Source organism: Solanum stenotomum, chromosome 1 (genome assembly GCF_019186545.1).
Source record: "Solanum stenotomum isolate F172 chromosome 1, ASM1918654v1, whole genome shotgun sequence".
NCBI classification, from domain to species: domain Eukaryota; kingdom Viridiplantae; phylum Streptophyta; class Magnoliopsida; order Solanales; family Solanaceae; genus Solanum; species Solanum stenotomum.
The window spans coordinates 79,319,737-79,346,450 of NC_064282.1; the positions used below are offsets into that span (position 1 = coordinate 79,319,737).

Consider the following 26,714-nt stretch of genomic DNA (forward strand, 5'->3'; position numbering starts at 1 on the left):
TGATTGATTGATGAAATGCTTGAAAACATGGATGTGGACTTGAATTGTACAATTTGTTTTCACTTCTATGTGGTGTGATATTGCATGTGTGCATTCATTGTGAACACCGTGATGATACACGTGATGATTTATGATGCTGAGGTCTTTGTCGGGTGAATGTTGTGATGCCGAGGTCTTTGCCAGTGAATGTTATGATGTCGAGGTCTTTATTAGTGAGTGCTATGCTCCATAGGTCTTTACCGACAAGTATGATTAGGTTAAAGTCATTTCCAGCGAGTGTTATTATGCCGAAGTCATTGCTGGCAAGTGATATTATGCCGATGAGAAAAGATTCTAGCTAGTGAATTGATTATGTGACTTTATACCTTGATGCTTATGTGTGACTTGCTTGATACTTGAGATTAATGAACTTTTTATGTGTAACTTAGGTACTTGACTTTGAGTTTGAACTATTTGAATAGTTTTATTATTGAATTGTGGCTATCAGACTGTGAATATTGGCGTCGTGAGCTATGCATTCAAGATGGCTATGTTACACTGATTTATGTGCAGGTTGTAGCTTGAGGAGGTTTGATTGGAAAGTCAGCGGTATTCTTTTCTAGCTAGTTACTTTTTTTAGTAGGTTTCTTGTTGGGTACCGTGTTGTTGGTACTCATCTCTTGCTTGTACACTTGTGTAAGTTTCGAGCCCGGACTTGCGTGATATTTTTTTCATTCTTCTTCTCATATCAGTGGAGGCTCGTTGAAGGATCTCAGAGGTAGCTTATTTTCATCTGGCAGACCCTCTTTTCCTTTTGTTAAGGCTTTGTTCTACTTGATAAACAAAGACTGAGACTTGTATTTATCTTTTGAATTCAGTATTTTCATTAGTGGCTTGTACACGTGACAACCAGATTTTAGGGTATTGTATAGAATGAATACGATTTCCGCCTTTTCCTTGTTTTGTTTTATTATATCTCCATTTTTTCTTTCATTTTTATTGGATTGAGGTTGGGTTGTCTTTGTAGGGGTTGAGAATAAATAGGATGTTGGACAAGAGGAAGAGGTAGAGGTTGAGACTAGATGTATTCCTCCCTTAGACCTAGTGTTAGCTCAACAGATTATGACTTTCCTAAAAGGATTAGTTGGTCCTGGAGTTCTTCCCACAGTTGAACATCTTTCTTATTCAAGACCTCTACATTCTCCTCTACCTCTTCATGATGCGCATGATGAACCTCATTTCTGGGAGTATTCTCAACCGAAGCTCCAACCCTAGCGGGCACTACCCTTCCTCGGCCTCTACCCCTTACTCTTCCTCTACCCTTGCCTTGACAGGAGCCTCTTGTTGCAGACTTCTCAGCTGGCTCATTGATGGGAGCTACGATCCTGACGTCGTTAAAGCGAGTGTTAACCATTTGCAGACAGAAGAGTGAATGAGATTAGATACCAATTGGAATCAAGTTATAGCATGAAAGGAGACAAGAGAAAATAGAGAGATTTCCTAAAGCCCTATAGTCACTCGAAGAAAATTAAAAACGTCTCTGTACCGTTCTGCAAAACTCTACTAGAATCATTTTGGTACACCGAGATCAACGAACCTAGGGCTCTGATATCGAGAATAAGGAGGATGTTGGACAAGAGAAAGAGGTACCGGCTGAAACTATATGTATTCCTCCCTTAAACAGAGTTTTAGCACAACAAATTATGACTTTCCTGAATGGATTGATTGGTCCTGGAGTTCTTCCCATAGTTCAAGCAAATCAAACTCCCACCAACCCCGTTATTGTTGTCACTGTTCCCAAGGTGGGTGGAGACGTAGGCACTGATGCCTTTTTTCGTCCCATATTGGGTCAGGTGATGACTGGTAATGAGCATGAAATGTTGACTAAGTATCTGAAAATGAAGCCGCATGTGTTCCATGGTTGAGCGTAAGGACGCCTATGAGTTCATCTTGGATTGTTATGATAGGCTGCATAAGTTGGGTATTGACCATTAGCATGGAGTAGAGTTTGTGACTTTCCAGATTCAAGGTGAAGCTAAGCAGTGGTGGAGACCTTATGTGGAACGCAGATTGTAAACTTTACCCCACTCACTTGATATAGTTTCATGCTCTGCTTTTGGAAAAGTATGTAACCCGAACTTTGAGAGATCGCAACAAGGATGAGTTCATGGATTTAGAGCAGGGGTGTATGACTGTAGCTACTTATGAGGCTAAGTGCCATGCCTTGTCTAGGTATGTTACATAATTGGTAACTACATAGGAGGAGAGGATTCAACTATTTGTCAAAGGATTGAACCCCGAACTTCAAGTTTGTGTGTTCACATGACTTCTGCAGGAAAAGGCTTCAATAAGGTGATCAACTTTGTGAAGAAAGTAGAGGGAGTTAGACGTGATGGGTAGGCTAAGGATTTGTCTAAGAAATCCAAGAGCACAAGTAACTTTTAGGGTTCTTACTCCACAGGTTCACGTAGGCCGACGCTTGCAGCCCAGCCAATTCATTCTGCCATGCTCTCCTTTACAAGTAGTTACTCAAGAACTCCATAGTAGAATTTTATTTAGGACAGCCAAGGAGCCACATCTTTGGCAAGCAATGGACCGTCTTTTGATCGTACTTGCTATAATTGTGGGGAACCTAGGAACATGAGGAGAGATTGTCCTCAACCGTGCATGTTAGATCATGTACAGCAGCAGACTAGAGCAGTGATACTCACGGTCAATGGTAATAATGGTAGAGGACGTTCACAAGGTAGATGAGGAGGAAATCAGCGAGGTCGTGGAGGTCGGGGTAGTGGTAATGCAGGAAGAGGATAAGTGCAACTAGGCAATGAGGTTGTCCGTCAAGATCAGATGGCTCAGTTTTATCACTTTTCAGGCAAGACCCAGGCGGAGACATCTGATGTAGTGATCACAAGTACTATTCTTGTATGTGACCGGATGCCTAATGTGTTGTTTTATCTGGGATCTACTTTTTGATACGTGTCAATTCAATTTGCCTTGGGATACGAAGCGGTTTGTTATGTACTTATGCCTCAATCCTTATTTCTACCCCTGTTGGAGAGTCTGTCATAGTCACCCATGTTTCTCGTGCTTGTTCTGCTATGTTTATGGGTTTCCAAACTTGGGTTGATCTGGTTATTTTGGAAATTACTAACTTTGATATATTCTTAGGCATGACTTGGTTGTCCCCATATTATGTTGTGTTAAATTGTAATACAAAGTCTGTGACTCTAGAGATATCGGGTAGGGAAAAGTTAGAGTGGGAAGGGATGTATAAGCCTAAGACAACTAAGTTCATATCCTTCATTCAGGCTAGGAAAATGGTGGGGCAAGGGTGTTTGGCATATTTGGCTCATATTCGGGATATTGAGGTTGAGTCTCTGTCTATTGAGTATATTCATGTGGTGTCAGAATTTAGAGAAGTGTTTCCTACTTATTTGTTTGGTATGCCTCCGAATAAAGATATAGATTTTCATATTGATTTGGAGCCTGGTACCCGCCCTATGTCCATCTCGCCTTATCGCATAACCCCGGTAGAATTGAGAGAACTTAAGGCTCAAATCCAACAGCTTCTTGATAAAGGTTTCATCCGTCGTAGTGCTTCCTTGTGGGGGGTACTTCTGTCTAGTTTGTTATGAAAAGGATGGTAGTATGAGGACTAGTGATTTCATCTTAAGCCATAAAGAAGTGGATTGATACCGGAGTGACAAACTTATGGATAAGGAAAGTCCCATTAAGTATACTTGGGTGAAGGAAATTGAAGATTTTAGTAAGAAAATGCGTATAAAAATTGGGTTAGTCCTTTGAATTTGATGAGTATACCTGAGTTTGAGGTGTCATGTTGATGAAAAAGTTGACTTCGTAGTGATAGTCAGGGCTGACTAAGCAAAATGGTAATGAGAGTTCGTGATGAATTGTGATGGGATGCAACTATATAATAAGATTGTGGTTAAGCAAATTTTGGATAGTAATTACGACTTACAACTCGCGAGTATCTAAGGTTGTGGTTTCCTAATATTTGGTGAGTAACGTGGTTGTATGGAAGGTTTTAAGAGATAGTGGGACACCACTCAAATAGAATTTAAAAGAGATAGAGTCATAATTCAGAAAAATAGTGGGATGTAGTACATCCCTTAGAGAGAGGTGAGAGCAAGAATATTTTATTTGATTGGAAAGGCTAAAGAAGTATCTTTAGAGGGGTGGAGAATTGGATTCAGAGATGCATGAATTCATTCGTTTTGTTGTGGCTATGGTAATAGTGTCAAGGGTCCATCAGATTGATTAAAAACTATTGGAAAAATACTTGAGAATGGAGTGTACAGACATTAGCTTGAGTGTGATGATAAGTGCTTTTGTTTTGCTTGAGTTTAGTAATGAGTACGATTGAATTTTTAGTGAAAGATATTGTAAGATCGATAGAGAGGCGATCAATGCTAAGCGAAGATATATGAATTCATAAAAAATCTTCAAGGTATAAGCTAATGTTGATAGATCAGGGGATTCTGTTATATAATTGAATTTTCAATTCAAAATTTTCATTGTAAGTCTACATCCATGGTGATATATTTTGTTAAGGTACGAAATTGTAAGGTTAGAAATGATCAATTATATCAGGTATTGAGCATGTGAAAGGACTTACACTTGGTTTGAGTCGTAAAGTTTATTGCTTTTGATTGTTAAAGTACCTAAGAAAAGTTTCATTTAAAACTGTTGGCTTAGTGTAAGGTAAATGGTCGGAGTGGTCATGATGGGTGTTAGTATTGAGAGTGTGGACTTAAGTGGAAATGATGTGAAGAGTATGTGGAGTCAACTCAATGGAAATGACTGGTATTGACTCTTCCGAGGAAAATCTTTTGTGTTATTCTGAAATATTTTATGTGATCATCTATTTCATTTTGCATGCGATGGTGAATATGTTACACTAGCTATGATCACGTGTGTTTTCACTTTTGTGGGTGGATCCCTAGTGGTGGATCAGGGTACCAATTTCTTAGTTGAGTGGGATTATTGTGTCACGCCCCGAAGCTACCCCACGACGCGGACACTTGACCTAGGATCACGAGTGACCCTAAGCTAACCCTGCTGACATATCATAAGCATACTTAAATATTTACTGAAATAGATATACTGTGCGGAAGCTAGAAATATATCATAAAATGAAACGACGGTGAAAGCCCATTAATATCTAAATAAAAGAACTATGAGTTTAATGACAACTAAAATATCAAATCCAAATCTAAAACTAAATCTAACTATGTCTAAAATAAAGCCTCTAACTGACAAAAGATACTGGGACATGCCCCAGCTAAATCTAGCAAAAACTGAAACTAATGACTGAAAGTAGAAAGAAAATCATGTCAATTGTCCTCGAAGAATGAGGACTCACCACTTATGCTGCTGAACTAGAGATCGGAAAGTGATCTATGCATGATCTTAATGCTGAAGACCTAAACCTACATCATGAGAAGATGTAGCGCAGAGTATACGTCAGATCTTGAAAGGTACTAAGCATGCAGGATAGGATAAGGCTGAACAACATACATAACTGAACAAAGGATGTATCAACGCAATGATATAAGATGAGCATGATACTATACTAAAAGTACCGAACATGACCTAACTGAATGCAATGACCAAGTTTATACATGCTGAAACTGAATACTGAACTGTAACTGATAACCTAGTCAATACACTATAATCTGATTGTGGGAGCTAGTAATAATCGACATAAAACCAGATAAGCTAAATGTGGAGTCCGATGTATACGCCCCATCAAGAGGACCCAATTTAACTTGCCAGAGGTATAGAAGCATGACTAGCGTGGTCACTAAACTGATCCCCACAGAGGGTATGCATGAATTTGGGCAAAAACAATGCTACTACTTAATAATCTGATAAGAAACATTAAAATAACTAATTTACAATAATCTGCTAAAATTTTAGAAACCCTAGGTCTAGATAATATGGTGGGAATCAAGAATCTTACTGAATTCTACGGACATAATGGGTGGAAGGAACCCACTAGTGCAATCCCACATACCTGGTGACAAATTCCAATGACAAATCTTTCGATTTTGGGGCTAAAAGTGATGAAAATCTGCTACGTTCTTGGAATAGGGCTTGGTCGACTCTTTCTCCTTCTTTCCGTTCAACTTGATGATTTTTTGGAGAATGAGTTGACTAGAGTAGGCTCTAATTTAGTTACTAGGCTAAAATAGACTAAAACTACATAGTTTAGGGGTTAAACGACATAGTTTAGGGGTCCAATGCATAAGAAAAATACCAAACGACCCCTGACCTAAAAGCTATTGGGGCCAACCAACGGACTGACTGATGGTCCATGGACTGACCCATGTCCGCCCTGTCAACCGTCGTTGGCTTTTAGAGAAGGGCTGTTGAAGGGTCTGATCAACGGACTAGGACCACGGCCCGTGGCCTAACCTACGGCCCGTTGGTCCGGCCGCGGGTTGGCCCTTAGACAAATCTTCTAGGTTTTCTGGGGAGAGGTTACACGTGGCCAACAACAAACCACCACCTATGGTCTGTGGTCACCCTACGGTCCGTGAGTGGTGCTTGTCGGTGGCACCAATAACTTCTGATGTCTGCAAACTGGTCTGTCTAGGATACGTGGTGTTACATTATCTCTCCCTTGGAACATTCGTCCTAGAATGAAAACTAAACTAGCTGAATATGGAAGGAAAGAGCTGCAAACCCTACCACTAATTACTAGAAACTAATTTCTGACTGAACTAAGTTCCAAGAACGTGTAAATATGCTTAAAATGAAAGTACAAATTGAAGGAACATGATACTAAGACTGCAGTTTCAGATGAATGACTGAAAAATTGGAGAGGAACTATTACCTCTACCTGTAATGGAATTGGAAGGAAAGAGATGAGGATACTTGGCCTTCATGGCTACTTCTGCTTCCCAAGTAGCTCCCTCTACGGACTGACTCCTACAAAAAAACCTTAACTAAAGTGACTTCTTTGTTCTCAACCTTTGAACCTGACGATCAAGAATCTCAACTGGCACATCCTCATAAGTGAGACTATCCTTCACAACCACATTTTCTAATGGCAATATAGATGTTGGGTGAATAGATGCTGGATCACCCACACACTTCTTCAATAAGGAAATGTGAAAGACTGGATGGACTGCTGCTAGTTCTGCTAGCAACTCTAACTCGTAACCACTTTACCAACCCTTTTCAAGATCTTGTAAGGGCCTACATATCTAGGATTGAGCTTCCCTTTTTTGCCAAATCTCATCACTCCTTCATAGGTGATACTTTCAGGAAAACCCAATCATCAATTTGGAACTCCAAGTCCCTTCTCCTTACATCTGCATAGGACTTCTGGCGACTCTGGGCTATCTTAAATCTATCTCTAATGAGCTGAACTTTTTCCATGGCATCATGAACCGAATATGGCCATATCAAGGCTGCTTCACCTACTTCAAACCAACCAACTGGAGATCTACATGTACACCCGTATAATGTCTTAAAATGGGCCATCTGAATGTTGGAATGGTAGCTATTGTTGTAGGGTAACTCTATAAGAGGATGGTGATTATCCCAACTACCCTTAAAATCGATCACACAAGCTCTCAACATGTCCTCTAAGGTCTGAATGGTACGCTCTACCTGACCATCCATCTATGGATGAAATGATGTGTCAAGATTAACCTAAGTACCAAGACCTTTTTGAAATGAGTTCAAGAAATAAGAGGTAAACTGAGGACCTCTATCTGAGATTATAAACAAAGGAACTCCATGCAACCTGATAATCTCATTAATGTAAATCTTGGCACGGTCCTTCACCGAATCTGTGGTTTTATCAACCAAAAAGGGCATAGACTTAGTAACTCTGTCAACTATCACCCAAGTGGAGTCATGTTGCCTGCCAGTATGAGGTAAACCTGTAATGAAGTCACTTTTGATCACTTCCCACTTCCAAGTAGGAACGTTGATCTCTTGAGTCATACCCTTTGGTTTCTGATGTTCTACGTTCACTTGCTGATAATTGGGGCACTTAGCCACGAAATCTGCTATAGCCCTTTTCATGTCATTCCACCAAAAGACTTCCCGCAAATCACAACACTTCTTAGTGGCACCTGGATGAATAGAATACTTGGAGTTATGGGCTTCTGGAAGAATCTGTTGTCTCAACTCACCCAACTTAGGAACAGATAAACAACCCTGAGAGCGAAGCACACCATCTCTCCCTTGGAAGAAAATATCAACCTTCTGTTGATGGACTGCACCCTTCAGTTGAAGCAATATTGGATCACTGTCTTGTTTTTCCTTAACCTTCACTACCAATGAAGATTTTGACCCATTCTGAATTATTACACCACTATCTGATATGCTCGTGAGGCAAACTCCTAAACGGGCAAGCTGGTGAACATCCTTCGCTAATTCCTTCATTTCTTCCTCAACATGTGCTACACTACCCATAAATAGTCTGCTAAGAGCGTCTTCTACTACATTAGCCTTACCAAGATAGTAAAGCACATTCATATCATAGTCTTGAGGAACTCAAGCCATTTCTTCTGGCGAAGATTCAAATCTTTCTGGGTGAACACATACTGAAGGGTATTATGGTTTGTGAACACATTTACGTGAACACCATACAAGTAATGTCTCCAGATTTAAGGGAAAATACCACTTCTGCAAGCTCGAGGTCATGAATTGCATAGTTCTTCTCATGCACCTTAAGTTGTCTAGAAGCAAACGCTATAACCTTACCTCGCTCCATCAACACACAACCTAGGCTGACTTTGGATGCATCACAATAGATAACATAATTGTATGAACCCTCTAGTAGAGTCAAAACAGAAGTTGTAGTCAACCTAGTTTTCAGTTCTGCGAAGCTCTTCTCACAATCATCTGTCCACTGAAACTTTGCTTTTTTCTATGTTAACTTAGTCAATGGAGAAGCTATGGATGAAAATCCTGACATGAACCTTCTTTAATAACTAGCCATGCCCAAGAAACTTCTGATATCTGTAGAAGAGGTAGGTCTAGGCCATTGTCACTACTTTTATTTTTTGAGAATCCACTCGGATCCCTTCACTAGACACAATATGCCCAAGGAAAGCAACAGATTGCAACCAAAACTCACATTTGCTAAACTTAGCAAATAACTGGCAATCTTTGAGAGTTTTGCATGTTCTTCCTCATTCCTAGAGTAAATGAGGATATCATCAATAAAGACGATAACGAACAAGTCCAAATACTGCTTGAACACCTTATTCATCAAATCCATAAAAGTTACAAGAGCTTTGGTTAATCCAAATGACATAACTACAAATTCGTAATGACCATATCGAGTTATAAAGGTTGTTTTTGGGATGTCACTATCTCTGACTTTGAGCTGATGATAACCGGATCTGAGGTCTATCTTTGAGAAATGACTAGCACCCTGAAATTCACCGAACAAGTCATCAATCCTAGGGATAGGGTACTTATTCTTGATTGTGACTTTGTTCAACTATCGATAGTCAATAAACATCCTGAGAGAACCATATTTCTTCTTCACAAACAACACTGGTGCACCCCTTAGGGAAATACTAGGTCTGATGAAGCCCTTATCTAGAAGGTATTTCAACCGCTCTTTCAATTCCTTAAGCTCAGCTAGAGCTATTCTGTAAGGAGGAATAGAAATAGGCTGGGTATCTGGAAGGAGATCAATTCCAAAGTCGATTTCCCTTTCGGTAGGAACTCCGGGAAGATCTTCTGGAAAAGCTTCTGGGAATTCATTAACTACTGGAACTAACTCAAGATTTGGGGTTTTGGAGCTTGAATCCTTAATGCAAAATAGATGATAGAGACAAACCTTAGAAATCATTTTGTTGTTCTTAAGGTAAGAAATGAATCGACCTATAGGCATTGAGATACTACACTTCCATTCTAAGATCAGTTCATCTGGAAACTAAAAACGAACGCTCCTAATTCTACAATCGACTGAGGCATAACAAGAATGTAACCAATCCATGCCTGGAATGATATCGAAGTTTTCCATTTCTAACTCTAGAAGATCTGCTGAGGGAACTTTCTGAGAAACTGTGACAGGGAAAATTTTTGTATACTCGTCTAGCTATAACTAGGTCACCAACTAGAGTAGAGATTGAGAAGGGTTCTGAGAGAGTTTCAGGACTAACATTGAAGTTGACTGTTATATAGGGAGTTACAAAGGAAAGAGTAGCCCCTGGATCTAACAAAGCATAAACATATAAGTTAAAGACTCGTAATGTACCAGTGACTACATTAGGAGAATCTTCCTGATCCTGGCGGGCCTGAAGAGCATACAACCTGTTTTTTATTGACTGCCACATGTATTAGATGAGTTACCCTGTTGAGTCGGGCAAATTGTTGGTGTTGCTGTAGTTGTAGACTAAGCCATACCACTATTGCCTCCTTGACCATGTTTAGCAGAAGGACAATCTCTCAACCTGTGACCAGACTAACCACACCCAAAATATCCTTCCTTTCCTGCAAGACACTCTCCCAGATTGGTTTTACCACACTTTGGACTAGTTGGGAATGTTTTCCTACTTGAAATACCCCTTTGAGACTTAGATCCTGGCGCCCTACATTTATGATCTTGTCGGAACCTAGAAGATGGAACACTAGCTGATGAAGTTGCTGGAGCTGAAGACTTTTGCTGAAACTATGAGTGATTTCCACCACCCGATTTCTGTTGAGAATACTCATAGTTGCCTATGCTAGCCTTCTTATTATCCTTAGCTTGTTCCCTAAGCTTATCTCCCTCAACCTGCTGAGCATGAGTCATAAGCCTAGAGATGTTCATATTTTCCAGCAAAATAGCATTTCTACACTCTGTTTCACTAAGTCAGATACCCCATATAGAAACTTGTTCAGTTGAGCCATGGAATCAACAACCATGTGAGGAGCATACATGGAGAGTTAGGTGATCTTGAGTCCGTACTCTTGGACCAACTGCTACCATGCCTCAAATTCATGAATTCCTGAGCTTTTGCCTCCCTCAACTCTCTTGGAAAGAACCGTTCAAGAAAGTCTCACTAAAGCACTCCCAAGTGATATGAGCCGCATTCGTACCCCTATTTTCTTTCCATTGAGTATACCATATGTGAGCTACATCCTTAAGCTGGTAGGATGCTAACTCCACCATATGATTTCCATTCACTTGCATCACTCGAAAGATCTTCTTGACCACATCTATGAAGTTTTGGGGATCCTCACCAATCTGCAACCCTAAAAGCTCAGGCAGATTCATCCTAAAAAAATCACAAACCCTGGCTGCCACTGACCCACCACTAGCATTTGCAGGAACTGGAACATGCTAATTGCTTTGGTTGGTCACACTCTAAGCCAAAAGCTGAAAGGAGTTCTAAACTCAGCATCCGAAATTTCCTGGTTTGGGACTGGAGGATCTGCGTTAGTGTTGCGTGCATTCGCATTTCTCCCGTAAGCTCTATGACGAGGCATGATCTGAAAGTGCATAACGATGGATTAGAAAGAGATCATACCTTACGTACGATAAGAATATCAATAAAGTGAAGTTTTCTTAAAACACCTCGTAGCCTCCCTCTCATTAGATGTGGTGCACTTCACACCCATGAAAAGAACTCTACTTAGTGCGGCATTTTCAGACATCCTAGGACACTTAAACCTAGTTCTCTGATACCAAGTTTGTCATGCCCTGAAGTTACCCTAGGACGCGGACACGGGATCTAGGTTCACGAGTGACCCCAAGCTAACCCTGCTGGCATATCATAAGCATACTTAAAGATTTACTGAAATAGATATACTACATGGAAGTTAGAAATATATCATAAAATTAAATGATGGGGAAAACCCATTAATATCTGAATAAAAGAACTATGAGTTTAATGACAACTGAAATATCAAACTCCAAAGCTAAAACTGAATCTAACTATGTCTGAAATAAAGCCTCTAACTGACTAGAGATATTGGGACATGCCCCAGCTAAATCTAGCAAAGAATGAAACTAACGACTGAAAGTAGAAAGAAAACCATGTCAATTGTCCTCGAAGAATAAGGACTCACCACTAATGCTGCTGAACTGGAGATCGAGAAATGATCTATGCATGATCTGAATGTTGAGCCCCTGAAACTATATCACGAGAAGATGTAGCGTAGAGTATGCGTCAGTACTTGAAAGGTACTGAGCATGCATGATAAGATAAGGCTGAACAACATACATAACTGAACAAAGCATGTAAATGTGCAATGATATAAGATGAGCATGATTCTATACTGAAAGTACTGAACATGAACAAATTGAATGCAATGACCAAGTTTATACATGCTGAAACTAAATACTGAACTGGAACTGATAACCTGGTCAATACACTAGAATCTGACTGTGGGAGCTAGTAATAAACGACATAAAACCACATGAGCTAAATTGATGCCCACAGAGGAGACTTATATACCCTGCCAAAGGTATAGAATCATGACTGGCATGATCACTAAACCGATGCCCACAAAGGGGACTTATAACCTATGGGAGCACGTAGTTCTGGGACTTGAGGGTGACTGACCCTAGTCCACTCGGTATAAAGTCTACTCCCAATTGATTATGTAATTAACACATTATGACTGAATTTATCTAATATTGGATAGCTCAAAATACTGACATGCTTACTAAAAATGCAACATTAATATACTGATAATGAAACATTTAAAAACTGAGACATGTATATCCATTTATCTGTCCTAGTTAATGTAATTCATGAACTAAAAGGACTACATAACTAGGGTTTTGAGTTTATGCATGAATCTGGGCAAAGACAATACTACTACATGATAATCTGATTAGGAACATTAAAATAACTAATTCATAATAATATGATGATATTCTAGAAACCCTAGGTCTAGATAATATGGAGGGAATCAAGAATCTAACTGAATTCTAGGGACCTAATGGGTGGAAGGAACCCACTAGTGAAATCCCACATACCTGGAGACGAATTCCAATGAGAAATCTTTCGATTTCAGGGCTAAACCTAATGAAAATCTGCTGCGTTCTTGGACTAGGGCTTGGTCGACTATTTCTCCTTCTTTTCGTTCAACTTGATGAATTTTTGGAGAATGAGTTGACTAGGGTAGGTTCTAATTTTGTTACTGGGCTAAAACTGACCAAAACCACGTAGTTTAGGGGTTAAACGACGTAGTTTAGGGGTCTAACGCATAAGGAAAAAACCAAACGACCCCTGACTTAAAAGGTGTCGAGGTCAATCGACGGTCCATAGACTGACCCTTGGTTGGTCCTGTCAACCGTTATTGGCTTTCAGAGATGGGATGTTGATGGTTCGGATCCACTAACTAGGACCACGGCCCATGGCCTGACCTACGGTTCGTGGGTCCGGCCTTGGGTCGACCCTTAGACAAATCTTCTGTGTTTTCTAGGGAGGGGTTGTAGGCGGCCTGACATACGGTTCGTGAGTGGTGCCCGTCGGTAGCACCTGCAACTTCTGATTTCTACAAACTGGTCCGTCTAGGATACGGGGTGTTACATATTGGGAAGATTTGGTTATTTCAAATGACATATTTGGTGTTGTCTTAGAGTTGTTAAAGTATTTTAATGGTTCTACATGTACCACCTTGCTGATGAGAATTTATAGAAGAGCTACCATGCGTATTCATGGTTGTCTAACAATCTTAATATGCATCTTGTTGTCGAGGTCATGTATCAATTATGTGTGGTTAAATATGGGGATCATTGGGTCCAACTCTACTGTTCTTAAGGGTAATCTACAATCACAATTACTAAATCTAGCATTTCAATAGAGTTGTTAGAGGGTTTGTATGCTTGGACATATCCCTTAATGAGTATCTAATGTCTAAAGATCAAATTTTTATAACTTAAGCTCATGGGAATTTAGGTTGGGAGAAAGGATTCGTCCCGACGATTGTGTCAAGGTCCTTGATAACATGTTGCAGACGTGGGTACGATAAAGTTTAGTGGTTATTGAGGATCAATTTTGTTGTTAGTTAAGTTTATATACGACAATAATTATTATTCGAGTATTGAGATGACTTCATTGAGGCATTGTATTGGAGGATGTGTAGGTATTCAATTGGTTGGTTTGGGGATAGAGATTACATCGTAAAGTGAGACTCAATTTTGCTAAACAAAGACCTTCAGTATGAGGAAGAATCAGTTGCAAGTCTTGATCTCCATGTCCGGAAGCTGAGGACCAAGGAGATAAAGTCCGTGAAAGTTTAATGGAATCATCGTTCGGTTGAGGAAGCCACTTGGGAAATCGAGAAGGACATGTGAGACAAGTGTCCCCAACTATTCGACGATTCAGATACTACTCTACTCTTACCTTGGCCAAGTTTTTCCTAGTTTATCACTCGGGGACGAGTGATGGGTAAATTGGTATCTATTGTAACGACATGTCCCCATCGTTATGGAAAAGACAATAGGGAAAGAATTTGGGCCAGAAAACTTTTGAGTAGTGACTTGGAAATTCCTAGCCTAGTCAAGATGTGGACAAAATCTCAGTCAAGTAACATCTAGGGAAATATGGTAATGAATGGGGGATCTAATTATGAATTTGATCAAATGAGTGGATAGCCAAGACGTTAAGGAACCCCTAAGACTTTACGAAATCAAATTTGGGTGAGTAGAACTCTCGAAACTATCTTAGCGTGAGCGGGTAGTCTTTGAACGTTATGGGTTGAATGTGTGTTGTGAAATAGGGACTTGGGACTCAATTTCTGACTCTCTGTCTCCGTGTAAGGCGTTGGGGCGGGATTATTCCCGCCAAGGTGGGGTTGTTGTGGCTGGTTAGGTCCCGCCACAGTGGACCAGTCGCGACTTAAGATGGTATTAAACCCCAAAAATGTTATTTTCTGCAAGTTTCGTTCTTGAGAGCTAAGAGACGACCCAGGGATATTTATTGAAGGTTTTCCACCTCTTCTAGCACTAAAGGTAAGGATTTTACTCCCCTAATCTGATTTTCGATCCATAGAATTTAGATTCTTGGGTAATTATTACTGGGGGAAGGTTTTGATCTAAAGTTAATGGTGGAAAAGCCCTAAATTGGGGATTAAGATCATGGATTGGTCTTTGGTTATTGGGTTTGCTCTAATTCGAATAATTAGACCTTAAATTATTAATCCTTACGTATATTAATTGTTTGTAGACCTAGAATAAGTGGAAAGAATCCAGAAAGGGAAGATTCAAGTGCCTTAGGGGGATTCAAGCTTGATTTCGAGGTAGGTGATGGTTTGATTTCATGTTTGCGTTATGTATGGTTGTAATTGATTCATTGTAATGCAGGTATGTATGTGAATGAATCATTGTTGATCAAACCTAGCGAAATGAGTATGAATGAACAAATGTATGTTAGGATTCAACACTTGATTGTATGATTATGAGTATGTACATATGAGTGTGATTGTGATTGTGATTGTGATTGTGATTGTGATTGTGATTGTGGTTGTGTTGAAGGATCCGGTATCACGTTCCAACATACTAACACGGATCGGGTGTCACATTCCAACACATATATTGGAATGGATGTCACGTTCCGACACATATATTAGATGGGGTGTCACGTTCTGACACACTAATTGGGATCAAGTGCCACGTTTCGGTACACTTACAGTTGGGTATGGGTTCCATGAGGGGACCATTGAGATGTCATATCTACTTGTTATGAGAATGTGTAATTGTACATTGCTCTAAAATGATAACCAATGTGTATATATGTTCTGTACATGTCATGTTTACTATGTTGTGACTGCTTATATATGTTTCTCTTCCTGGAATAGTCGTGTGATCCTACCAGTATACTGTGGTTGTGTACTGATATTGCACTTGCTCGTTCTTTGTTGAGTACAGGGCATCTTTAGGCGGCTACTGATAGACCTCAGGTAGGAGATCAGTGATCGAAACTGAATTCAAGGGTGAGTCAGTTCTTCCAGGCTGTCATGAGTTCTCCTTTTGCTTAGTCCATTTTCTTCAGACTTATATTAGTACTTTAGATATTCATTTGTTTAGTTTTGGGTTTGTGCCCCTTTTCGTAGACTTGTTGAACTTTAGAGTTTTGGTACATTGACTTTCAGGTTCTAGGCATTGTTTCTGCAAATGTTTAGTAATGGTTTGTCAAACTTTCAGAGTTTATGGGAACTCCAGTTTATTTCTACATTTAAACCTGCTTCTGTATCTTTAAATGCCAAAATTTTTGTTAAGTTGCTTAGTTGGGTTGTAGTAATGGTTCTCCCACTGGAGGGTTAGTGTGGGTGTCAATCACGATGGTCTGGGTTGTGAAACCCTTGCAACGTGCGCGAAACGTTTTATCATTACTAGGCTCATGGTAATAGTTTTAGGTTAGAGAAACTCCTCAAAAGTAAAGTATATTATTTTCATATTGTTTCTATTGTAAAGCTTAAAGGGTTTTCATGTCTTATTCATGTATTGATATACCGTTGAGTTGCTTTTAGTCCTTCAATTAAGTTATTGTTTAATTTAGTCTTATTACATACTCATACATTTAATGTACTGATGTCATTCGACTTGCATCTTTTATGATGCATATATAGGTGTTCATGATCATCAACCGGCGTTTCGTTGAGATGACCTTACACTCGTAGATAGTATTTGGTGAGACCTCCTTGCTTCTGGGAGACTCCATTTTTATTTCAATATTAGTAGTAGTTGAGGTGTTGTGGGTCTTGTACTGACATCTATCTTGAACTGTTATAGGTTTCATATATGGAACGAATTTGATGTTTTCCACTATTTTCTCATTATGTTTATTCAACTTATGAATTATGTTAAGTATTTGCAAGACAGTGTTTTAAGACTCTTTTTGAATGTCTTAATTCTTATCTATTTAAACTTTTGCATACCTTTTAGAGTCATGTGAGTCATAGTTAGCCAGTACAACGGTTCACTTGGGGATAAAAAATGGTTCTCAGGTGCTGGCCATGTCCAGGGGTAGGCTCAGGTCGTGATAGGATGCTCATGAGTTCTTTACTTTGTTCTATGAGATGTTTGAGGCAACTGGTATGGTGAATGCTCGTGGCGTCTAGTTTGTTGCCCTTTAGCTTCGTGGTGCCTGAGAGTGGTAGAGGACTTTTGTGAGGTCTAGACCAATTGGATCTCCTCTGGGACAGTGGGCTGTGTTTTCTAGTGCTTTCCAGGACCGCTTTATTTCTTTGAGCGTGGGGGAGGAGAGTTGTCTGAGATTTGAGAGCTTGGTTCAGGGCAGTTTGTCTGTGACCGAGTATGAGGCCCGTTTCTATGAGCTTTCTAGGCATGATTTGACTATCGTTCCTGGTGAGGCAAAGAGAGTTCGCTGGTTTGTGAGAGGGTTGACTTTCTCTATCAAGACTTATGTGTTCAGGGAATCCAGAGAGGGGGATTTGTTCCGATCCATTGTGAGCACTTTCAAGAGGGCAGAGTTTATGGTCTTAGAAGAGTTTGGGGAGCCCAAAAAGGCCCGTTGATGTCATTCTCACAAGAGAAACTACAATATAATGCGGGAATCGAAAAGACAAGAAAATAAGATAGATAGCTAGATAGATAGATAGACACGAAAAGAGGAAACAAAGAGCAACCTAAGGGTATATTAAACCCAAAGACCTCAATTCGTTAATCCAATAAGAAGCACCTAACTCTTACAACGACCTCAAGGGAATCGATATCCCAAGCAACCGATGTTTCTAAACAAGGTTCAACAAAAGCTTATACCAAGCTTTCAAACATTCAAACATGAGTTTCAGGTTTACAACCACAATATTCAAATCAAACTACCTCAACTGAACTTCTAAAGGCCTATTTATAGTTTTAGAGCTTTATTACATAGATGGGCCCAAAAGTGACCCGAAATGTCCATTGGGTGAGCCAAGTCGGGCTCGCCTAATGACTCGGTGATCTGCCCAACGGATTCAGCAAGGGATCCTCCATGGTACCTTCTTTCAGCCTCTTCTGGAACTTTGGGCGGTCTGGGGAGGCATTGGGCGATGCTCCAATGGGCCTCATGTCCACTTGGCGATGGATCCTGCTCCTGTCGCCTATTTGGACATTAGGTGATCTAGTGGTCATCGCCTAAGCCATTGGGCGATGCGCGAAGTGTCCTGCTAGCCAAAGGGCAATGTTGTAAATTGTCTTCCCTTGGTTCACCCAAGCGATCTTCCACGCATGTGATCCTTTATTTGCCACCATTACAAGCCCACAAACCTCCATCCTTGTGAAAAATCCATTAATATGTTGAAGTTCGTGAATGGATGGCTTGGAGGCAATCTGGCTTGCATCACTCGTTCTTCTGTTCAGTTTTATGGTGCCTCATCTTGCGGCAGAGGTTCACATAGAGGTAGTAGCTTCTTTCAGCGTCGTGGACCAGTTCATGCTTCTACGTTAACACTTAAGAGTGGGCAGTCAGCCCGAGGTTCTTATGGCTCTGGCTGAGGTAGCTATAGTAGTTTGTCTAGTTCGCAACATCAGTTGTATATGCCAAGATATTGTTTCACTTGTGGGGATCCAGGCCATATAATGCTACAGTGTCCTATACAGACTCATTCATGACCTCACCATCCTTTCTCAACTGTTCCAGGTAGGTATCCAGTGCCTCCAGCAAGGAGTCAAAGCAGAGCTCTGACCGATAATGGTGGCAGGACTTCTGGTAGGGGTACTCGAGCTACGTAGGGTGGAGGTAAAGGTTCTACTCAAGCTGTAGGTGGATGAGATTGCTAGTTCTACGCATTTACGGGTAGGACTGAGGCTGAGACTTCTGATGCATTGGTCACACGTATCGTCCCGATTTGCCATCGACCTACGTCTATATTGTTTGATCTGAAATCTACTTTCTCGGATGTGTCTACCTATTTTGCTGTTGGGTTTGATTTGATGTCTGATGACATGTTTGTGCCTATTCATGTTTATACACCAATGGGTGAATCCTTAGTGGTGGATTGAGTGTATCGATCTTGTCTTGTTTATTTGGTTGGGTATGATACTTGGGTAGACCTGTTTATTTTGGAAATGGAAAATCTTGATATTATCTTGGGTATGGATTGTCTTGCTCTGCATCATGCTATTCTTGATTGTTATGCTAAGACTGTGACCTTCCAAAAATTCAATCCTACCTCTTATTTGACACTTCCAAAAATTTCTTAGTCTACTTTTTTTCTCAAATTAAAATCATCGTAGTTGTGATAAGATTAAGCATACCTAGACATGGCCATTATTCAAGATAGTAACTAATCAAAAGAATGTTCAAAATAATTTTTCGAATTTGGGATACAAATTATAATAGTTCTTATAAAACCAACGACTTCTTTTTCTAATTAACTAATATACAATGATGTAATAATTCTTATTATGAGGTCATATTTATTTGTTATAGTAGGTAAATCTACTTAAGTGTATCAAATATATGGATAGCCAATTAATTTTCAAATGAAGTTTGATACTCGGTATATTCAAAACAAATGAGACAATTGCATTTTACACCCTAACATATGTCTTCTTTTCTAATTTATATTTAATCCTGATGTTTTATCATTTTCAATCTAACCTCCTTATTTTCTTACAAATTAGTGAATTTTTTTTAAAACATATCCACAAGGGAAAAATGAAAGACAATAATTTTTTATTAAAAATAACTCTACAAGGGCCATAATTAAAAAGCTACCCATTGTACTGATTTCCCGTCAGACTTCTAACAAAGAGATTCCAATTTCATTTTATTTTCTAATATATATTTTTTCCATATAGTTATATTCCCCTAGTTTGATTTTTATATTTTGGTAGTTATATTCCCTTGGTTTGATTTTATACGGTGAATGATTGGATAGGAAATTTTAAAGTTAAATAATTTTTTGAGATATTTTTTTTTAAAGTACAATTTATAATTTTAAATATATTATAATATTTAAATGATAATGTTATTAAGGAAATAAGAATTTTAAAGGTAAATATAAATTTGATATATATTTAAATATTTTAAGTTTTATAAATTAAAATAATATATTTTATGGTAGTATATTTTTAATGTTTCATAATGTTAAAACAATGCCCACCAATTACATTGCAAGAAGGTCAATATTTTTTTATTGAGCATTTCTCAATTTTGTGTGTGTTTTAAATGTTTGTATTCCAATTTCGCCCACGTGAAAGTTTTTTTTTTGTTGTTTTTACAAAAAGAAGTGATTTCATTATTTTGCAAAATTTTTTATAAAAAAAGAATAGGGGTGCATTATACAATTTCAAAATAGCCTTCCATCTTTTTTGTATTACTGTAATAAAATTTAAATGAGATAAATCTTTTCTTCAAACTCAATTTTAGCTCTAAGTTCAATGAATAATCTACTATAACTAATAATTTAAGTTTTTATCAAATTTATATTTTTTGAACATTCTATTTAATTGGACCATTTCTTCAAAGTTTAATACACTATTTCTAAAGCAAATTTGCATACACATATTCTCCCCTAAAAGAAATTATCAATCAATCATGACAAATGCTTCGAGTTAATCAAGCTGCAAGGGCCATTTATATGCCTAAAGGTCCAATCGTTTATGGTGATTGAAATCGTTGTCTTTTAGCAAATGTTAATGTTGTCGATAGCTGTCAGGCTTTTGCTCCTGGCGGTCCCATCGCTAAGTTGGAATCTTTCCAATGTCAAGTTTGCCATTGCCATCAGAATGTCCATCGTAGATTGGATGTCAGCAATCATCAGCTTCTACCCACACCAACACAACAACAGGTTGATTTTATTAGAATTTTATTAAAATATTAATTATCATACTTTTTGAACGAATCGTTGAATTGTTCTTTGCTTTGCCAAAAAACATAAAAATAATATTCCCTTTTAATTTTTCATCTATTATCAAGATTACTATCTTTTTAGATTTTTTTCAATTAATGTGTTTTTACTTTTTTCTTCATCTGTTTAAAGTAATACTATCAATTATAACTAGTTACTGATTTAAAGTATTTTTTAAAATATAAATTCTTGATTTAAGATGACAAGATTAAAAAGTCTCGTTTACTTTCATAAATTATCTATCAAATCAAAGTAAGTCACATGTATGAAATAACTTTATCTTATTCTCCAAAAATAATTGTTATTTTTTTTAATTATGTCTCAAACCAACTAATCTATTAAGTTTCCAAAACAATATTTTCGTTTTTCAGCTCAAAATAGAAATTTTGCAGTTGAAAGTTAAAATAAAAAACATTTAATTTATTATTAACCTAATTAAAAAAAATTCACGATATACCTACGATTTCAAAAGATTCTTCATATCCACTAAACCTATACTTGCATCAATCCTAGCCTATATAAAAAGTGAAAGCATTTATATATATATATTTGACAAAAAGTTTATGCATCCATTCTTGAATAGACTATCACCCAAAGGGATGTGGAGACGGAAAAATCTTCAAAAACCAAAAAAGTTAATCGTCTTGGTCGTATCAATGCACAAATATTTGAATCTCCAGGAGTTTCAATTGCACTGGCAAAATCCATCATGGCTAGAGCTACTCAAAAGTGGGTGCATAGTAACAAAAAAGATGGTGGGAATAAGAGAAAAAAGTCATGGGATGAACATGTTGTTGAAGAATACGAGAAGGAACAACCACAGATACTGGCTAACCAACTAGAATGGACTTTAAACATGAGGTTAGAAAATGGAAAGAATAAGAAGATCAAGAAGGATGAAGATGAGAAGCCAGATGGTTTTGAGATGTATATTAAAACCAAGAGCAAAGCTATTAAAAAATTACACCTTGCTCAAGCCAAAGAATCAGCATCTTCTGACAATCATAATTGTCCCAATTAAGAAGTGTTATTATTATTGTTGTAGTTCTTGCTTTTTTCTCTATTTCTTTTGTATGGTGTATGTAACTAGGGTTAGACACATAATATACTCCTACGAGTATATATAGGCAAGCTAGTTATCTTCCCAACCTGGTCATTTTCATTTACAATTTCCTTTTTACTTAAGTGTCGATCCATCATTTATGTTTCAAAGGTCTTGTTTTGTTGTTCAAACTTGTTTATTTTAATGGATTCTCCATAAAAGAATTTCTTCAATTGTTGTACATATGTGAGTTTACATATATACATTCTAATCTTCGGAGATTAAAGAATAAAATAATACTAATTTTTCTTTCGAGATAAAGAAGATAGAAAGGCAAATTTTACCGATGAAATGGTGGTTATCCAACTTCGATGGCTTACCTGAAGCAATGTGAAAATAATCGCAACTTCAATATTATCCATGAATTTAATGGTAGAACAAATCTCATTTCGGCCACCTTGAATATTGATTCTGGGAAAAGCAGCACCCATAAAGCTCTATGAGCACAAAATTGAACACTAATTTAAGCACATCACTTAAACATGTTTCAGTTACCATCACTAAAGAAGCTACTAAAAAATAGATTTACTGCTAATACCAAACTTTACCTTATTTCAAGTTTACCGCTACGCAATATTTTCTGATAATAGTAAAGAGTATTCTCCCACAATGTCTATTAGAAGGTCGGCTATTAGTGCATAGAATTTAATTAACTAAAAAACATGTTATACTATGTTGTTTGAAGAAATAAAATAGGAAAAGAATCAGTCTTTCTTTATGTGAATTTGAAAAACAACTCATAACCATAGAAAATGTACTTCTATTAGCTTTGTTATTTGTTGAGTATTAATTATGACATCCTTTTTTATACTAGAAAATATGAAATTAGCTACGAAATTTGAAGTATTCCCTGATTAATCCATAAATAAATAGTTCCTAATAATCTCATAAACTCTGTTGGCAAAAGATATGAACGACTACTCGAATAAGATGTTAATAGAGGGAAACTTGATCTCTTTCTATTACTTCAGAAGACAACGCTACAATTCTTTAAATGGAACTTGGAAAGAAACAAACCTAGAGAAAAATAGGGCACTAGTTTAGCACTAACCCATGACCTACTAACTGACTAACATCAACTAATTAGGACTCTTAAAAGAACTGTCACTAACAACATTGAACTTTTGAATCAGTCAACTAACATTTCCCCTTGATTCAGAATCACACACTCCCAACTGCAACCTAAAATATTCATGTTTAGCCTGAGGAAGAGACTTCGTAAATATATATGTTGCTTGCTCGTTTGTGCCGCAGAATTTCAGCACTATTCTTCCATCCGCTACCAATGTCGAGATAAAATGATATTGCACATCAGTGTGCTTAGTTCTCCCATGAAAACAGGGATTCTTAGACATAGCAATTGTTGATTTGCTATCAGGAAAAATCTCAGTAAACTCCTTTTGCTTGTAATTGAAATCTTCAAGTAGTTTCTGAAGCCATAAAGCTTGTCGTGCTGCTAAACTTGTTGTTGTATACTCTGCCTCAGATGTCGACAAAGCTATTGTTTCCTGCTTCTTTGAACTCCATGTCAAAACTCTAGAACCAAAGCCGAAATAATTTCCGAAAGTGCTTTTCCGGTCATCCGAGCAGCCTATATAATCACTGTCAGTAAAGCCAACCAATCTGAGATTTAGTGCTTTAGAATACCAGATACCAAAGTCTGTTGTTCCAGCAACATAACGTAGAACTCGCTTCACAGCACCAAAATGTTGCTTTGTGGGACTTTGCAAAAATTTGGACACAACACTAACAGAAAAGGAAATGTCAGGTCTAGTGTGCGTTCGATAATTCAAGCCACCAACTAAACTTCTAAACAATTTAGGACTTGCTTTCTGAGTTCCATCTGCACGCTGCAACTTTTCATTGATATTCATCGGTGTAGTTGCTACTTCACATTTCATCATATGGAACTTTTTTCAAAAGATCCTCTGCATATTTCTTTTGAGAAATAAAAATTCCATCTTTATCTTGGATAACCTCAAGCCCCAAGAAATATTTCAGTAAACCCGAGTCAGACAACTCAAAGTTTCTCATCATACTGGACTTGAAATCATTAACTAAAGACTTTGAAGAACAAATATAAATCATATCACCAACGTAGAGACAGACCAACAAAAATTCGTCAGTACCTCATTTTTTCAAGTACAAAGTGGGCTCGTTGTCACTTCTTTTGAATCCGCTACCTTGAAAGAATGAGTCAATTTTGTTATACCATGCACGTGGAGATTGCTTTAGCCCGTAAAGAGCTTTCCTTAACTTGTAGACTTTAGTCTCATTGGCAGTAATCATAAAGCCTTGAGGTTGTGAAACATAAACCTCCTCTTCTAAATCGCTATTCAAGAAAGTAGACTACACATCAAATTGATACACGGGCAAGTGCAATTTGTAGCCAAAGCCAAAACAACTCTCACTATTTCAAATTGACCAACAGAAGAAAAAGTTTTCTCAAAATAAACACCTTGTTGTAGTGAATATCCTTTCGCCACGAATCGAGCTTGGTGCTTTTGAATGCTCCCATCAGCATTGTACTTTGTTCGAAACACCCATTGAGGCCAATTACATTATTTCCTTTCATGTGCATCAACTAACTCCTATGTAGAGTTTCTTTCAATTGCTTGCATCTCTTCAATCATATTATTCTTCCATTCAGACTGTTCTACTGCTTCTTCTTAACAAACCTGATCTGAAATAAGCAAATCAAATTGACAAGAAGTATTTACAGTGTTGGAGTACTTAGGATTCAGTTTCTTTTACCTAGTTGATCTTCTTGGTAGAATCGGCTCAACTGAAGACTCATCAGGTGCAATAGTTGTTAATGGTGCAATTGATAAGCTAGCAGATGAACTTACAGAAGAAGAATTGGGTGAATTTCCAGAATCTACTGTAGGTTCTTCATTAGTAGATAGCAATTGCATATTGGATATCATTTTCCCAGAATTAAAGAAACACAACATTTGTACTTATGATCACTTTTCCACTTATCGGATTATATAGACGATATGCTTTGGATTGAAGACTATAGCCAACAAAAATGCATTTTGTAGATTTTTCATCAAGATTAGAGTGAAAATTAACCAAAGCATATGCTATACAACCAAATATTCTTAAGTGGCCTACCCAAGGCTTCTTACCATTCCAAGCTTCAAGAGGTGTTGTGTTCCAAACAGCCTTTGTTGGCGAGATATTCAAAAGATATACAACAGTTGCAACAGCTTCTCCCCAAAAATAATCTGGCTGACCCTTTGCATTCAATGAACTTCGTGCTATTTCCACCACCGTCCTATTCTTCCGCTCGGCCACACTATTTTGTTCTGGTGTATATGGTGTTGTAAGTTCCTTGCAAATTCCATTCTCATCACAGAACAAATTAAAATCATTAGACAAGAATTCACCACCTCTATCAGTACGAAGTGATTTTATCTTGTTGCCACTTTGATTCTCTATAAATGCCTTAAATTTCTTGAAATTCTCAAAGGTTTCAGATTTGAATTTAAAGAAATAAACTCAACTAAAGAGGCTATAATCATCAGTAAACATTAAAAAATATCGACTTCCACCAAGGGATTCCATTTTCATTGGCCTGCACAAATCAGCATGCACAAGTTAAAGACACGTTGTAGCCCTCCATGATTTTCCCACTGGAAACGATTTCCTAGTTTGCTTCCCATAGATATATCATTCACACAGGTCAAGTTCATTGATTTTTGGAAAGCCAATAACCATGTCTTTTTGAACCAAAAGTTTCAACCCATTAACATTTAAATGTCCATAACCTAAGTGCCACAAATTAGTCTCATTTTTTCTTTTAACAGTAATTACCTAATCATCTCCAAAGTACTCTTGCTTCAGGATCTCCCATGCTTGTTAGGAAGTCTCAACTGATGATATGCGAGAAAAAATTTCATCATCAAGGTCAAGGGCCTACTGGATAGTGAATAGAGCTTTTGAGTCTCTCTCCCGATGTTCTCTCAACTGGTTTGCATTCCCTTCTGGAATTCCAGTCTCAACTACATCCCATAGTTGTTGAGACTTGAAAAAAGTCTTCATTTTTAGACTCCAGAACTGATAATTTTCCCCTCTAAAATTTGGAATTAAGGGTTGAGACGAAGCTAATGTCCCGTTTCCTACCTTGGAAATTGTCTGATTTCTCTAGGGAAAAAAATCTCACAATAGTTCACTATTTTTCTCTCTCACTATCCAATCCCTGCTTGAGGAAAGGATGGATCTTAACCTGGAGTAAAGCTTCTGATACCAAGAATGTTGGCAAATGATATGAACGACTTCTCGAATAAGATGTTAATAGAGAGAAACTTGATCTTTTTATATTACTTCAGAAGACAACGCTACAAGTCTTTAAATGGAACTTGGAAAGAAACAAACCTAGAGAAAAATTAGGGCACTAGTTTAGCGCTAACCCATGACCTGCTAATTGACTAACATCAACTAATTAGGACTCCTAAAAGTACTACCACTAACAACATTGAACTTTTGAATCAGTCAACTAACAAATTCCCCAATCGAATTAACTCCATGTATGAATTCACAAAGCAAGTGCATGATAATGTATAAACAAAAAGTAGATGTCAATTAATATTTGGATTACTCCAAAAAATCATGAATTACTTCAATAAAGTAAAAAGTTTTGCTTAATTAACTATTCCAAATGGCATTTGACCCATACCATGCATCCCTTGTAAGAAGACACCTCAATTTTCCTCCCATCTATATTACGTACTCACTCTTTTGCCTATTTCCCCTCACCGCTAGACTTGTTTCTTGTCTTCTCTCTATAATGACCCGATCGGTAATTTTTAGAAAGTTTCATGATTTTACCATTTTC

At 37.9% G+C, this 26,714-nt stretch overlaps 2 protein-coding genes across 2 annotated transcripts in view; one reads left to right on the forward strand and one right to left on the reverse strand.

The window, feature by feature from the left end:
* The window catches only part of LOC125841344 (uncharacterized), a 404,974-nt gene that overhangs the window by 142,688 nt on the left and 235,572 nt on the right, over window positions 1-26,714 (reverse strand). The window lies entirely within an intron of this gene.
* On the forward strand, window positions 18,212-21,793 carry LOC125857089 (zinc-finger homeodomain protein 7-like). The gene is made up of 4 exons (XM_049536761.1): window positions 18,212-18,392; window positions 18,558-18,632; window positions 20,552-20,712; window positions 21,356-21,793. The coding sequence occupies exons 1-4, from the start codon at window positions 18,212-18,214 to the stop codon at window positions 21,791-21,793; spliced, it is 855 nt and encodes a 284-aa protein (XP_049392718.1).

Bases quoted from the DNA above. Each gene is read 5' to 3' on its own strand.
- LOC125857089 (XM_049536761.1), top strand. From the start codon at position 18,212: ATGTTGAAGTTCGTGAATGGATGGCTTGGAGGCAATCTGGCTTGCATC. The intron at 18,393-18,557 runs GTTCTTATGGCT...CAACTGTTCCAG, and splicing joins GAGTGGGCAGTCAGCCCGAG to GTAGGTATCCAGTGCCTCCA. The intron at 20,713-21,355 runs GTTGATTTTATT...ATTCTTGAATAG, and splicing joins CCACACCAACACAACAACAG to ACTATCACCCAAAGGGATGT.